The sequence below is a fragment of the Pogona vitticeps genome, chromosome 9 (assembly GCF_051106095.1).
Source record: "Pogona vitticeps strain Pit_001003342236 chromosome 9, PviZW2.1, whole genome shotgun sequence".
NCBI classification, from domain to species: domain Eukaryota; kingdom Metazoa; phylum Chordata; class Lepidosauria; order Squamata; family Agamidae; genus Pogona; species Pogona vitticeps.
In genome coordinates, this window is record NC_135791.1 from 4,617,974 (window position 1) to 4,634,016 (window position 16,043).

General features: G+C 44.7%; 1 protein-coding gene across 4 annotated transcripts in view; it reads left to right on the forward strand.

Annotated features, from left to right (window-relative positions):
* Positions 1 to 202: 202 nt before the first annotated feature.
* The window catches only part of CSMD2 (CUB and Sushi multiple domains 2), a 533,934-nt gene continuing 518,093 nt past the window's right edge, over positions 203 to 16,043 (forward strand). For all 4 annotated transcript variants that reach the window (XM_078379919.1, XM_078379918.1, XM_020800093.3 and 1 more), the window contains exon 1: positions 203 to 713. In XM_078379919.1, coding sequence (XP_078236045.1) covers positions 557 to 713 — 157 coding nt within the window. In that variant the 5' untranslated portion in view covers positions 203 to 556. The remainder of the gene's footprint in view (positions 714 to 16,043) is intronic.

A 16,043-nucleotide genomic window follows, 5' to 3' on the forward strand; every position in this document is an offset into this window, starting at 1 on the left:
CCCGGAGAATATTCAGCCCTTAATCTGGGAAAAACTGGATCCCAGATCGATAGTTTTTTTCAAAAAGAGAAAGGGGGGTGAGAAAGGGAGGAAAGTGCGGGGGGGTGGAATCGAGTCCACGGAGGGGCGAGACGGAGCGCGCTTCAGCTGGCTGCTCCCTCTCTCCCTCCGCTCGAGTGGGAGTTGGTTTCGCCCAGCTGCAGTCGCAGCTGGGAGGGAGAGAAGAAGGGGAGGGGGGAAAAAGCTCTCCACGGTTTCAGATTCCCCCCCCGTGCAATTATATATATAAATCCTATATTATATTTCTATCCACCAGATCCGGCATCCTGACGCGCGCCCTGCCCCCCCCACAAAAAACCCTCCTTTTTTTTCTTCCCAGATTATCCAACTGAGCAAAGAAAGGGGGGGGGCAGGTTAAAGAAAGAGGAAGGCTTCAAACCAATCCTCCTCCTCCCTCTTCTCCCTCCTCCGTCGCCTCCTCCTCCCTCCCTCCTTCCCTCCCTCCCCCCCCTTTCTCCCTCCTCCAAGCAAATCAACCCCCAGCCCCTTCTTTGACATGCAGCCTGCTCTCGTTTGGGACGCGCCGGCATGCCACTGCAGCTTTAAACGGCATTTGGGGGAACTGGGAATCTTTGCTCTCATGACGGTGGAGGTGAGCTACTGGAGTCGGATTCTGCTGCTGTCGGTGGGGGTTTTGGCCACATCAGCCGCCGGTAAGTAAGGCTGGAGCTGGCGGCGCGGTTGCGGGGAGAGGGAGGGGGGGTGGAGGAGAGAGATGCTGAAGTTTTTTGGAGAGAACCTGGCTGGGGCTGGGTATCCGCCTGCTTCTCCCTCTCGTCTTTGCGGCTTAGCTGGTGGGTCCTCGCCGTGGGAAGCCTTGATGACGGGGTGTTTCTTCCGAGCCTCCCCTTGATTTTCTTCCTTTCTGGATTTTTTTTCCTCCCCCCTCCCTTGGGGATTACGGGGGTCCTTTTTTGACTCTACGGGGGAGGGCGCCTCCTGGCTGGAAAAAAAAAAGCTTGCCGGGGGGGGGTGTGTCCCCGCTCTTCGCCGCCGTGGTTAGCCGAGGCTGGCCACGTCCTTTTCCAGCAAGGTGTGAAAGTTTTGCAAAGACTGGGGCGGCGGAGCAACAATTTTCCCTGGGAAAGGAGGTGGCTAGCGAGGTCTCTCTCTTTGCTCTCCAGAATCTCAAAAAGGAAGCCGTGATCCTTTTCTAATGTTTGCAAAGCAAAGGAAGCGAAGATCCGTCGAGAAGGGGAAATGCACAACGATTTCGTGGCTTGCCCGGTCTCTTTTCCAGCCCACCTCCCTGTCTTTTGACTCATGGATGGTGTCTCTAGTGAGATGTCCCTTTAGCTATGGAGTTCTGGGATACCTACAGAGCCTGCCGCCTAATTGACACCGCGCATCTTCCCTTCCAAGGGTCTGAAGGGAAGGGGAGAAAAATTCTGGGCGGCTCTTCCCTGGCCCTGTTTTATCCCCCCTACGTGCACTTCCCACCTTCTGCTGGAAAAAGAACTCAGAATAGTAAAAGAAGGTTGAGATTGATTACATGAATACGAATTCCTCTAGGCTGTGCTCCCCTCTTGTGTGTGTGTCCTTGCTGCAGAAAAGGAGTAAAGAATAAATCTGTCGCTGAAGTTTCATTTCTAGGTGGATTTCCTTAACAGGAAGAGGGGAGGAAGAAGTGAGGGTCAATTTCTTCCCTGTAAGGGTGGAGAGCCTTAGGGTGAATTAGGGTTCATTTCATCAATGGCTAGTTTTTTTCCGTCCATGGTGGTCCTTCAAACCAGGATTAGGAGGGTCTTCCAAAGTGATTTAGGCCCCAATCCGAGCCAAGTTAGCAGAGAAGTCAACTCCCCTGGACACAGAGGGGCAGCTTTTCTAGGTAAACACACAGAGGCTTGGGCTATGAATATATCGAGAGACCCTTGGTTGCAAGAGAAATGCAACAGTGGAGCCTTTCATGGTTGGAAGAGTCTCTCTCCAAGTGAACTTTTGGCTGACAATTAGCTGTTTGTCTGAGGTTTTATTTCGGGGGTGGGGGGGGAAGCATCTTTCTGAGAAATCTTTGCAACGATGCAGCATTAGAAGTGGAAGAAGGCACTTGACACATGGATTGGGGAGAAAATCTGTTCCTTTTGAGTTACTCTGCAAACCAGCCGATGTTGGCAAACCTTTGGAATTTGGTGCACATTGAGAAAGGAAAAGAATCGGAGGGGGCTGGTCTGTCCTATGAGACACTGGGTAGACATAGTTGATGGGTCATTTCATGCTCTACTGTTCTCCTCGTCCTTCTTGGTTTGACTGTTTCATGTCGGCTCTTCCCAGTTGAACTTCTGCGGTGACTTGCCTGTTTCTTGTCCTTCTCTATCAATCTGCCTTTTGAAAAACTGACCTCCCCTTGCAATCCACCAATATTTGAGTTCTCTCATGTTATGGGTATCTACCATTGACTTGTTCTGCTTTATTTTTCTCTATCTTGATTTCATTGGATTTCCATTGGCTTGGTGTGCCCTCTCCTTGCCCCCCCCCAAAAACACCACCTCCTCTCCTCTGTGCACCTCTGTGTTCTTTACATCCACTTTTATGGATTCTGGTCCTCTATTTTTTGTTTTTTTAAATCCTCCATCTTATGGCTCTGTTGAAGACTTCAAGAAGGACTATGGCACACTCAAAGCTGCTGTTCCCAAGATCCCTTAACAATTAATGTCTCCTTAAGAGAATGCAAATAGGTCTTTCATGCTGGCCTGCCTAGTGGTTGCAGAAAGGTACATATTTTGATCAGCCATTTGGAATTGGGGTTTGTTTGTTTGTTTTAAATCAGATTTTGGTGTGACTCTGAATAAGTCTGAATAGTAGTCCATAATGGATCAAAAATCGAATCTCAAGAGTTCCACCTTGTACCTACCGTGCTCACTTTCTCTGCTTCTCCTGGAAGAGGTGCATTATTAGGGAGCAATGCCTGGAATTGTCCAAAGTGTGGCACTACAGCTGTGTGAATAAAACCACCATGAAGTCGTTGTAGCCTGCATTGAATGTGTACATCCAGAGACATACGTAAACCTACTCACCTTGCTCCTGTTGCATTAACCTTTTTCCACCTAATTACTGAAGCCTGTCAATAATTCCAGTTGCTTCTCGGAGTTCCTTCAAGGGCCATCGAAAAGGAGGTTTGGAGTGGGGAGGCACATCACTGCCAAATCTCTCTACAAATGTTGCTTTCTTAGAGGAAATAATGAGCACAGCTAGAATCCAAAGTGCAGTCCCTTTCGAGTTAGCAACCCGTTTCCCTGTTCCTTAAAACAGTGCCTCTGTCAAAGATGAGGTTTCTAATGGCCATGAAAAGATTAGATTATTTTGCATAGAAGGGCGTGTTGAAAGAAAAGGCATGAAGATAAAGATCTAAATAGGGACTTGTTTTCGGTAGGATTGATAATTTCATCTAATCTCTGACACTTGGGGAAAAAAATATCTCAGATGCCAAGGACATTTTTCTGCCTGCAGACTTATTTTCCGAATATTGGATACTCTTGGGTAAACCAATTCCAATGATGACATATTCCATAGCTTCTGATCAACTGCAATCAAGAGGAAACTGGGGTTCATTTGAATCTTCTCCCTGGGGCTCTAGTATCATTTTCTCCTGGGAAGCCTGCTACGTAAATCAAGAGAATACTGACTAGCCCAAGAGTTACCTCACCAGCATTCCAGCTGAGTAGGGATTTGATCTCAAATGCCTGGGGTCTTGATAGAACTATGCAAAGCTCTGATGGAAATTGGCTCCAAGATGTGCCACTTGAGGAAGGGTGATTTTCCCAGCATCAGGTATGGGGTCCGAGTTCGACCTCCCACCTATTTTTATGGGGGAGAGCAAATCGATCTCTCTTGGGAAATATCCCACAGACAGCCAGCAGCTGTGACATCATCTTTCCATCTTGCTTCTGTCCCTAGCGGCCCATTCTTAGCTTTCTACTACACTGGCATGCATGTGTGTGAGAGGAACAGGCGGGCCCCCAGATGTTCTGGACTCAACTCCTAGCCAGCATAGCCAAGGGTCAAGAGACAATGGGAGCAGGGCTCCAGCAACATCTGGATGGCCAGAAGTACCCCCTTCTCATTGTAATGTGAGCAGAACAAGCAAAAGGCAAGACATTCGTGGTCAAATGAATAGGCAGGATCTGTGCCCAGGTCCTGGAGTTCAATCTAGACCAGATGGGTCAAACGTAGGATAGGGGTTCAAAGGTATAAACAAGCTTCTCCCCCAGCTTTCTGCCCCATTCTTAAATAAATTCCTACATGAGCTTAGAAACACTCTTCGGATCCTTTCAGGTGTTTGAAGGGATGTGAACATAGAAAAGTAATTTATTTGCCATGCAGCTATGTGAATCCCCTGACATCTGAGGAGAGTTACTGTGAATGACGACTCTTCGCCAAATGAAATCTGCAAAGAGAGAAGAGAAAGGCACAACACAGTCTTTCCTTACAATAAATGCATTTTCCTCTGCACAAATAAATTCTCAATGAAGCAGGCTTTCAGAATGGGGGGGGGAGATAGTGGGCAATTTGTTGTGGTTCCGCTAAAGGCAAGATGAGCCCTCTGAGATATTTAGGGTCACAAGCCCCAGGAGTGCTTCCTATTGAATATGCTGCCGAGGGCAGCTGAGGTTTGCAGTCTGAAGGCAGCTGTAAAGCCACAGTTGCTGAGCTCAATGCGGATGATCTCTAGAAGGTCATTCCAAGCTCAATGGTTTAGGCCTTTGGCTGCGGAGCTAGAAGTTGGGAGTTCGATTCCCCACTGTGCCTCCTTGACAGAGGATGGACTCTGTGATCCATAGGGTCCCTTCTGGCTCTGCAATTCTAAGAGTATTAAATTTATGGGGCAGTGAAACACAGGTGGGTGATAAAGGAGAAAAAGACATCTAGACATCTTCTACAATTATGTGTGTCAAAAGAAAAAAATCCAGTCTGAAACAGAATATTGGTAAGCAGATACGGTTGAGTTCAGTTCACGTATTGACTGTAATCCCCAGATTCCCTCCTATATATAATGCCTTTGGTATTTTATTAATATCTAGATAATGTCTGCAAACTCCTTCACTTCCTAAGTCTGTTTTCCTTGTTCCAATATACACCCTTGTCATCTGCAATGACTTTGATCTGTATTTTTTTAATCCCTTCAATTATGCAAATAAAATGCTGATTTCAATCTGTGCAAAATTGGGAAGAAGAGGGGGTTGGCTGTGCAAACATGCCTTCTGTTGAGAAAAGTTAATCAAACAAATTATTTTTGTGATATGAGGAAGCACATGTGACGCAGGAAGCTGCTGCCTGATTAGGGTCTCCCCATCCCTTATCTTTGCTATCAATGACAGTGTCCTCAGTTGAACTAGATCTAATTGATGATGGGCCCCAGAAGTTTGAAGGACCCTCCTTGTGCACCGTAAAGTCTTCAAATGTCAAAGCTGAGGCCAAAATCTTGGTGCAAAAACTCGATGTGAAATGGCAGTCCAATAGTGGGTCACCCCTCCAGTGGGCTGTCGTGATCACATATGCAATTCTGCAACCAATTTAGCACTCCAGGACTACTTGTTGTAGGGAGCAACCATTTGCACAATTGTCCATGCGTTCTGCCTTTCCCCAACAGGATTCTGGCCTTGGTAGTTAAGACGTGATGCATGGACCTCTAATACTTTCCTCACCAAAGCGTTGGACATGAGCACATTATTACCTATGCTCAATTAGAACTTAGAGCTCTCAGTTTAAGTCAACAAGTTGCCTTCCTGTAGCCTGGACGGCAGTCCTTGGGAGTCCCCCCCCCCCCAGGGTAGGTTCTAAGGGTTTCTGCGCATGACGTCTGAAGGTATACCCAGCCTGACCACAGAGTGGATTGAGGTGGCCACTTTGTGCAGTAGAAACCAAGAAGTGATGGCTTGCACCACTCTTCTGGAGAGCCTCTAGCCCTGCTGTTTTCTCTCTCATCCTCACCTTTCCTTCCTTCTTACTGTATGTCATGCTACCATCTTCCTCGTGAAGTTCCCATTAAATGTTATTTACATTGGCCTAATTCCATTTTTAATCCCAATGAAAATGTTGTTATGTGCTGTCAAGTCGCCTTCGACATGGCAACCCTATGAATGAACAATCTCCAAAATGTCCAGTCTTCAACCATTTTGCTCAGCATTTGTAGCCTGTTGCTTCATGTAGGGAGTCAGCCCATCTCTTATTTGGTCTTCTTTTCCTGTTACCCTCCACCTTTCCCACCATTATTGTCTTTCCCACAAAATCCTGTCTTATGATGTGTCCAAGGTTGGACAGCTTCAGCTTCAACATTTTTTTTCCCTCCAGAGAGAGTACAGGTTTAATTTGCTCTAGGACCCACTAGTTTGTTTTTCTGGCAGTCCAGAGGACCCACAAAGCTCTCCTCCAGCACCATATTTCAAATGCATCAACTTTATCATCCAGCTTTCACACTCTCACATCATAGGCATCCTTCAGTCTCGAGAGACTATGGTAACGGGCTCTGTATGGAGGACTTGGAACAGCGTCTAGTGTTTTGATTCTGTATGCGAAGCTGGAGTGTCCTCTCCAGAGCACGAAGCCTGGGTGAAATAATACGAAGGATATGCTGTTACCCAACCAGCAAATCCCCCCTCTCCACGTCACTGAAATAGTCCAATGGAAAGGCAAGTGGTGATTGGAAATACAATAGTGTGGGTGATCTTGGTCTTGGTGTCCAATGACACATCCGTACACTTGATCTTTTCTTGTTCTATCATGGCTGCCCTTCTGAGTCTCCATTTCCTTCTGATTTCTTGGCTGCCTTCTCCCTTTGGATTGATGATTGAACCAAGGTATACAAAATCTCTAACTATCTCAATTTCTTCATTGTCAATGTCAAGGAAGAAAACAGACCTGCTGAAATGGGACGAAGTGGAAGTCAACACTAAAGTGTCTCTTCTTGATTTCAAGCCAGAACTACCTCTTCATTCATGTTGGTAGCAATCCAGTGGGGCTTCAGAGTGGAAGGACCGATTGTTAAGAGCTCTGTCATTGCCCAGAGGATGCCAAAATGTGCTCCCAGTTCTTCAGGAAGCCTGCTTCTGTTTCCCTCTAGTTGGTACTAAAACTGGATTTAGCTCCACATTTCCATTTCCTCCGACTGAGGTCCCAGCTAAAATGCAGCTGGATTAGAATAGGTACACTTTCTCCAGTCTTGCAGTGTGGCTCTTTAAGCCCCCAAAGGTATTCAGTCAGAGACAGAGAGCACGGAGATACATATCTTATCGAAAGTGGCATGTTAAATAAGGTGTATGTTAAGGAAAACAGACCTCTCCTATGCGCTGAGTTATGGGATTTCATTATTGTGTTGTTTTAAAAAATGTGTCTCTTAGGCAACCTGCCCCCCAATGCATTTATTAGAATAAATGCACATGGAATTCTACACAGGTATGGACTTAAAAAAAAAACAATTGAAAACTGGTACAGAAATGAGTAGAATTAGAAACTCAAGACAGGCAAGATGGATGAGGTTCATTCATCCCTACTTTCATTCCATTTTTCCAGCCTGCTAGATCTACCTGCGGTGCTTTTGTGACTGTATTTATTTTCCTCAAGGTTTCTAACTGATCGCAGGCAATGCTGTCTTTGACAGGAAGAGATACCCCACTGCCTGCACAATGTCCTTCATCTTTTCCCGCAGGTTTTCTATCTGAAGTTAATGGCATCCCATTGATTATTGCTGTTCCACTCAGCTTTTCGTATCCCCCCCACTGTATGAAACGGCTCTGTGGGTTGGCCCGTCTGGGCCTTCAAATCTCAAACATGCTATGCCTTCTCTTCCACCTGAGATCATTCTCTTTTGACCTCCCTTCTCCAACCTGCCTGTTCTTCTAGGGCAGGGTTCAGAAGCTGGAGACTTCTTCCTGGGACCATCTCCATCAAGGGGTGACTCTTTCAGTGATGAAACAAAATGAAGAAGTGGCCCTTGATATTTGGCAGTCATACCTTCAGGCCACCTTAAGCCTCCCAACATTCCTTCAGGGAGCAGGGGTCAGAGGAGGATAATGGGTGCTGAAGTCCAAAAAGCAATTCCTCAAGCTGTGCTACAATGCTGACGGGAATAGGAGTCCAGTAGTAACTAGAGAAAAGAAGCATAAACTTGGCCATTTTGCTTTTTGCCACATGTACCCTTCTAAAATCTCAAGTCCTTTCCATTATACAGAGATGAAAAGTCATTCTGGGGCTGGCTTTCAGAGGATCGAGTCAATGGGGTTTATACATATTTTATACATATATTGACTTACCCTTGGCCAATTGGTTGATCTGCTCAAGCTGGGCAGAGCATATGGATGTAGACCTTGGGCAACAATCCCCCTGCTGGCTGGAGGATTCTGGGGTTTGTAGTCCATGGGGTGGCTTCACTTAGCAATCACGGATAATGGCAATTAGCAGGCAACCAAATATATTTTTGGCTAGTTCATATTAGCATATCATGTAACATCCGAAGCCCCCTTCCACAAAATTATGCCCTCAATCAGGGGATCCCAGCCTTGGGTCCCCAGATGTTCTTGGACTACAACTCCCAGAAATCCTGGCCAGCACAAATAGTTTCTTTTACATTTAAGAAATAATGCAATTCTTGTTCAAAACAAATTAAAAGGGTGACCTTTTGCATTTATTATTATTAATATTATTAATATCATCATCATCATTATCCCTGTTTACTCTTCTCAAAGAAGAAAATTCAAATGAATGCACTATGATATATTCAGTTTTGGTTTGTTTTTGTTTTAGACCCACTCAGTTTAAAGGATTTGTTTCTTTTCTGAATGTTCCTGTGTTGAGCGGGGAAGTTAGATATAATAAAATTTGCAGGATTTATTTGTCTGTCTGTTTGTTTGTTTATACCCCATCTTTTTCCTTAAAAAGGCCTAAGGTAGCTTACATCATTAAAAGGACAATATTTTAAAGCTAAAAATAATAAATATACAAATATTTTAAAATAATTAAACGTGTATTACATGAAAAACAGTAAAAAAATCAACATTAAAAGCACATTTTAAAGCAACAGAGCACAACAATCCAGTTTGAAAACGCTCTCTCAGATGGCCAGTCATTAAGGAAAAGTCTGTCCAAAGAGAAAGGTCTTTGCCTGCTTGTGGAAGGACAGCCAAGATGGAGCCAGGCTGGCCTCCTGTGGGAGGGAGTTCCAGAGTCTGGGAGCAGCCACCGAGAAGGCCCTCTCATTCTGTGTACCTGCTAAGCACGCCTGTGAGGGTGGTGGGCCCAAGAGAAAGGCCTCCCCTAAGGCCTTCTTAATGTAGGCTCATAGAGGGAGACTCAGTCCTTGAGACAGCTTGGACCCAATCCATTTAGGGTTCTGTTGATTAAAACCAGCACCTTGAATTGTGCCCAGAAATTGATCAGCAGCCAGTGGAGCTGTTGTAACAGGGGGGGTTGTGTGTTCCCTGTAACCAGCCCCGCTTAACAATCCGGCTGCCACTGGAGTTTCCAAAAAATTGCCAGCAGCACTACCAGCAGGATGTGCTGCTCAGATTAACCAAAACTGCCAGATTACTTAACAAGAGACACCCCCTCCAAAAAATAAATAAAATAAAATAAATTTTAAAAAATGAGCTAGATTCAATGGTTCCCTTGTTGCCTTTGCGGAACATTTCCCTCTTCCTCTCCTTTCCACTCTCGGTCCTACTTGAAAACTAGTTCCTCAGACCTATGGGAATAATTTTATGCATATAAAGTGGAGTGCAGGAAAGAGCTCACCCAGTTTTGAACCTTACGTCCTGCACCTGTAAAATTCCAACTGTTTCCTTCGGCATCTCAGCAGGGCTGAGCCAAACACCTTTATGGTGTTGAAAGTGTCATGTAGACCTTCCCCCATAGTTTCTCATGTTCCACTTGCACATCTGCAGGGAGACGCCTTCATCTTGACAACTACGTGTTGAAGAAATCTTCCTTTAGATCAATGGTTCCCAACGTAGGGGGTCCCAACATTCTTGGACTGCATTTCCCAGAAACCCTGGTGGTGAAGGCTTTGGGGAATTGCAGTCGAAGAACACCTGGGTTACCCAAGATTGAGAAACCATGGCTTTAGATGTTCACAGCCAACAAAGAGTTCTGGTATGGGTCATGTGTGACATGAGGAGCCAGAGGGATGTGAGAGAGGCATCCAGTTTAAGCCAGAGATTCGTCAGTTTGGCCTATTCCACACTTCCAAGACTATTCGTGGAGCATGTTCAAGTTATGTTTCAGAATCTGTATGCTTTGGATAGATCCTAAGAAAATGTGAACAGAGAGAAATAGGCATGGTTGCAATGCACACAAACCTCTGCTTAAAGATATTTTGATCAGCAGGAATGTATTCAAGCAGGGTGCAGCAATTTAAAATGTGTACACAAATATGTTCATGTCTCTTTCTCTTTTATATATTTCTTAAATTTATAAACCACCCCATTGGTGCAATGCACTATTCTGGGCACTTTACAGCATGATAAAAACAAACAAGCCAACAAGCTAAAATAAAAGGGACAGAAAATAGCATAAGCTGAACGATGAGTAAATTACAACTTGCAAGCAGAGCATTACACATATTGAAAAATCAGGGTAGGTAATCAGGAAGGACCTATCTGAAAACTAGCCTTTTCAGGCACTCTTTAAATGTATTAGTATTTAGGAGAAAAAATATTAGAGAGTAATGGATTTTTTCCATTTTTAAATGTCTCTGTGTGTTTACTGAAAAAGGGACAAAATCCACTGCTTTCATGTCTGTGTTTGTGTGCCTAAAGATTTAAGATGTGGCCTGTGTGATGTAAAGACTTGAGAAATTTAGTGAAAAGTCTCCCTGTACTCTGAAATTTCTACTCCCCCCAAAAAACTTACTAAGAAACATCACAGATGTTGCGTAAAATGGAAAATAATGGACCTGTTCCGCTAAATATTTTGTCATAACGAAGATGTGGATATATTAATTTCTAAAAGATATCTTCATTGTTTATCTCAGTGCCCAAAGATTTAGGATGGTGTATCCTTCCCTCAGTTCTTTCTGGGCATAGATTTAGAAATCATAGTCACATTAGGAGCACAAACTGCATGATAATGATTGTGATGTTGATTATGACGGGTCATAATCCTGATGGGTTCACTTCTGATCTGCAATAGCGCTAGACGAAGCAGCTAGCAAGACCTCAGAGTTTGGCAGTTGTTTCTCCGGGTGGCCAGACTCCCAAACCTAGAGGTTTAGAAGTATGAAGTCCGTTGATGCACACATGCACACACGGGGGGGGGGGGTTCAACTGGAATCTTGGCCCTTAGTTATTCTATCTGTTGAAGTACCAATGGATGGAGAAAGAAGACAAGATATAAGAAAGTCTGGTTGGCATCAATTTGTCTTAGAGTTTCTGCCAGAAACAGACACATCAAAATGGAGGCATTGAACATGACCGAGGCACTCTGCCCTAAATCGCCATCATTTATGCTCATTACCCAGTGGATTCAGCGCTGAGAGCATGATTGAGCAATTTTCCAGAATGTCTTCCTCCGTCTCTCTTTCTGTTTGTGTTTGACATAATCTCTTCCTTGCTGTCAATCTTTTTCAGTTGACGCTCAACAATGGCATAGCTTTTGAGTACGCCAGGCCTTCATGAGGCCGTTCTTTCTGCTCTTCTGAGGTCTTTCATTCTTGTCTGTGGTCCTGTAGTAGATGAGACCATCTTGGAGAAATGAAGGATTGAAAGTTATTTCCTCTTGTGACTGTGGAGACAGAACTGTGTCAAAGTTTAAAAGTTTCGTAGCTTGAGCCCACGTAACAATGAGCTCAAGCTGCAGGAAGCCAGATTTAAGGATGAATATCAGTAAAAAACATCTTAACTGTTAGAGCAGTATGACAATGAACCAATGACCTCAGAAGGTGGTGAGCACACCAACAGTGGGGGCATTCTAGAGAAAACTGGACCACCATCTCTCAGACTGGCTTTGATTTGGAGTCCTGCCTTGAGCAGCGGGTTGACTCAATGGCCTTATAGGCCTCTTCCAACTCAACGATTCTGTGATTCAGTGCCTGTATCCTCCAGAGTGGGTTTACCAAATTTTGCACTTCCCCCAAATATGCTAAAATTGTCTTCTTGTCGCTCAGTGGTTCCAGCTAGATGGAATTGCTCAACAGATCGATGGCTGTAGTTCCTGGGGGTGAAAGGATGCCTTTAGATCTGGCTTTCCAAAGGAAAATTCATAAATAAACAAAATCCATTTCTTCGTATCCACCTCTTGGGTGTTAATTTGATAGAAATTGGGATTCAGGGCAGGGCTATACGGAAAAGGCTATGGGGCTTTACTAATGGTAAACTCATCATACAGATATTTCTCTAGCGGCAGTGATTCCACCCAGTCTCCACTGGTGTCTTGTCCTCCTCCCAAATTATTTTTATACTTCTAGAACAAAAGGTGTACCTAGAGTTTCCATGGCATGTCACATTATACAACGTTTGATTCAAAACATTAGGAATGGTTACCCAGCTGTGTCCTATAGTAACTGAAATGAAACAGATTGGCATTAAGTATTACTTGATATGGGAAGTGTATTTGAAGAATAATGTCTAGGGTGTCCCTGGTCGGTCAATATCTTAACTTGGATTTTTTGACTGTCAAGGACTCTTAAGGACTGCTGGGGGAGCGGGGGGTTCACATCAAACCTGAACTACCTCTGAAGGCAAAAACGTTGAAGCTGAAACACATCATGAGAAAGCCGGATTCTCTGGAAAAGACAATGATGCTGGGAAAGGTGGAAGGAAGCAGGAAAAGAGGAAGGCCAAATATGCAATGGAGTGACTCTCTGAAGGAAACCACGGGCTTGAGCTTGCATGAGCTGAGCAGGGCAGTTGCGAACAAGGCAATTTGGAGAATACTCCTCCATAGGGTTACCAAGAGTTGGAGCGACTTGATGATACATAAGAAAAAGGTAGATTTCTCTTTCAGATCCTAATTCCCACCTGAACGGATGTCCTTTCCGAATCTGGTTTAAAAAATAAACCCCAGGAAGGGAGAACACAAGCCTCGAAGCTGGCTCTCCATATGGAGGCATGCTTTATTTATACAGTATATTTATTCATTTATTGCAGGATCTCAGGGCAGGCTACAGAGCCATTTGAAATAATTATAGCACATACATGGTATCAAATAATTTAAAATCAAGCTAGTTAAAGCATGTTAAAATATTGAAAGGTTAAAACCATTGCATTAAAATCTGCACAGGCCACAATCCTCAACCTCCAAAGGCCGTAATAAATATGTTTTGACTTAGTCCCCAAATGATGCCCATGTTGGTGCCAACGGAGCCTCCAAGGAAAGAGCATTACACAGTCAGGGTGTCATAGAGTGCTATGGAGTTCTTTTCCATAAATGCCATTCAGAAGTCTTGGACTATAACCACTATCATCCCCAACCCAGCTGGGGGGGATGATGGATTGGGGAGAGAAAGGGCACTGTTGATGAAGGTATCCATTCTTCCCTTGGTGATCAGTCCAGGGAAAATCGGACACTTTTGGAAACAAGGTTCTGCTAAAAATCAAAGGGAAAACACACTCAGTTGCTACTATAGCCCCCCCCACACCCACACACATACATATGACCCTCTCCCTCCTCCTTGTTTTATTGGAGGAAGGAAGTACTGTATAGGCAAGGCCCAAGATGCCTTAGAAACACTGTGGTTACAGATGATGACAGAGACTTGGCTGATAGATAAATCTGAGAACTGCAGAGCTGGAAGGGATCCTATAGATCATCAAGTCCACCCCTTGTCAAGGAGCCTCAGTGGGGGAATCCAACTCCCAACCTTTGGCTTCACAGCCAGAGATCTTAACTACTGAGCTATCCAGATGTCGTTCAAAGGTTCTTGGCACATGCTCTGAGGTCCATGCCTCAGTGTAATCTGTTGTGGTGGGAAATGTATCATTTTCGGGGTTGGGTTCCTCCCTGGCTGAAATCTAAAGGCTCTGTTTGCAAGCAGGGAAGAGTTGGTTTTAATGCCATAATGACAAAGAAAGGAGAACATGACACAGAGAAGGTCAAGTTGTTCAACAGGTGTTGCATTAAAAGGAAACCGGATCCCTTCCCTGCTACTCTGGCCATAAAAGCAGATATGACCTTATTAATCTCGTATATTAAACTGGATTTCTTATTCTAGCTCAGTGGTTTTAATGAACTCCCGTGTGCTGGTATGAATAGTTACAGGCCACTTAAAAACTCAATTTCACTGTGCATCCTCCCTTGCCAGGTAGCAAGGCTTCCCGTGCGTTCAGCTCTTCAAACACATAAATGCCTCATTCTGCGGCCAACTGGCTAATAAGGGCAACCATTTTGCAGGAGGAGAGGGACTGGCATGATTACATAGTCGTGTTCCCATTGCAGCATTTTGTTACCGATGGGCAAAGCTTCCTTAATACTGTGCCACCAGGTGAAGTACCAAGCGAAGCTCTCCTCGAACTCTTCACCCCTTCGTTTAACAGGAACCACTTGCCCTAATTTCCACTAAGTGTTGCTGGGTCTTAAGGAACTGGCTCTCTCGGGGTCTCCAGATCTGTTCCTCTCGTCATTTTCAACTGGCACTAAGGCGAAGGTGTTTCCGTGGGGTTCGCATACAGAATACTTTTGTTTAGCAGGTACTTCAGGAAATCTGTCTCGCTCTTTCTTACTAGAGATAAGTACGAATCAGAAAAATATTGATTCATTTTGATTTGCGATTCGTCAAGGTCGATTTATCACAAATTACGAATTTATTATTTTTCCCTGATGAATCAATTTGTCAGTTCATTTTTGCCTTTAAAACCCTAAATAGCGTCCAACCAGTACCTAGAAACACCAAAGCTTCCCCTGACTCTCCCCTACAGGCTCTGCAAGTGTGGTGAAGTTTGGGTTTCAGATGCCTGAGCTGTGAACCCACAAAGAGCCCCCCCCCCAGAAAGATCCTTCCAGACACATAGAGACACCAAAATCAGGGAGAAGCTTTCCCTGACTCTGTTCTATAATCCATCCAAGTCTGGTGAAGATTGGGTTCCCATCATCAAAGTTATAAACCCACAAAGTGGGTCCCACCAGGAAAGTGTCCTTTAGCAGCTGGCTTGGGGAGACCCACTCTTCCCCAAGCTTGGAGGGATTGTAGGAGAGTGTTCAGAGGAAGCTTCCCTGCCATTTTGGTAACTCCAGGTGCCTGGTGTGTGTGTGTGGGGGGTGTTTTATAGCCAAACAAATCAAAACTCACTAAAAATCCATTGATTCACATTTGTCAGGGGCATTGATTTGGATGAATACGAATCTACGAATTAGCAATTTTTGATGAATTTTGCAATTTTTTTTTTAATTTGTGCCCATCTCTATTTCTTACCCACATATGGTATTTTGCCACTGGGACAACATATGGGTGTGCCCTGCATCTCAGGCTTTAGCTCTCAAATGCCAGGAACGGGGAGGCTGCTGAGGTGGCAAGTCTAGATTTCAGAGGTACGAAAAGTACCTCCCATAAGGCGGCTGCTTCAGGTGGAAGATGCTTGAAGTCAGTGATGACAGCCCTCCACCTTTTCCTCTTGAGCCCTCTGGCCATTCCTCTGTCATAGGGAATAGAGCTGTGTGTACTCACAAGATTTACCTGTGCCCGGTAAATCTTGGGTGGCCAAGTGAAGCCTTCAAGGGTGGTTGGACAGTCTCTAGATCCCATCATCTGCCACCATTGGGAGAGATGGAAGTCACTGTACAGCAGCATGTGGATAGCTACAGTTTGGCTCGTCCTGCCCTAAACAGAAGACATCTGCCAGAAGAGGGATCTTAAACCTTGGATGCCTCACCGACAACTGCACCTGGAGCTATTAGTGTCATCAGTTCTTTCTTACTCAGAAGTATCCCTTTACTCCTTGTGAGTAAAGGGATACTTCTGGGTAAGAACTGATGACACTAATGGCTCCAAGTACAGTCGTAGGTGAGGCGTCCAAGGTTTAAGATGTCAAGGGTTTCCTTTCTAAGCCTAAAGTAGTGAAAGA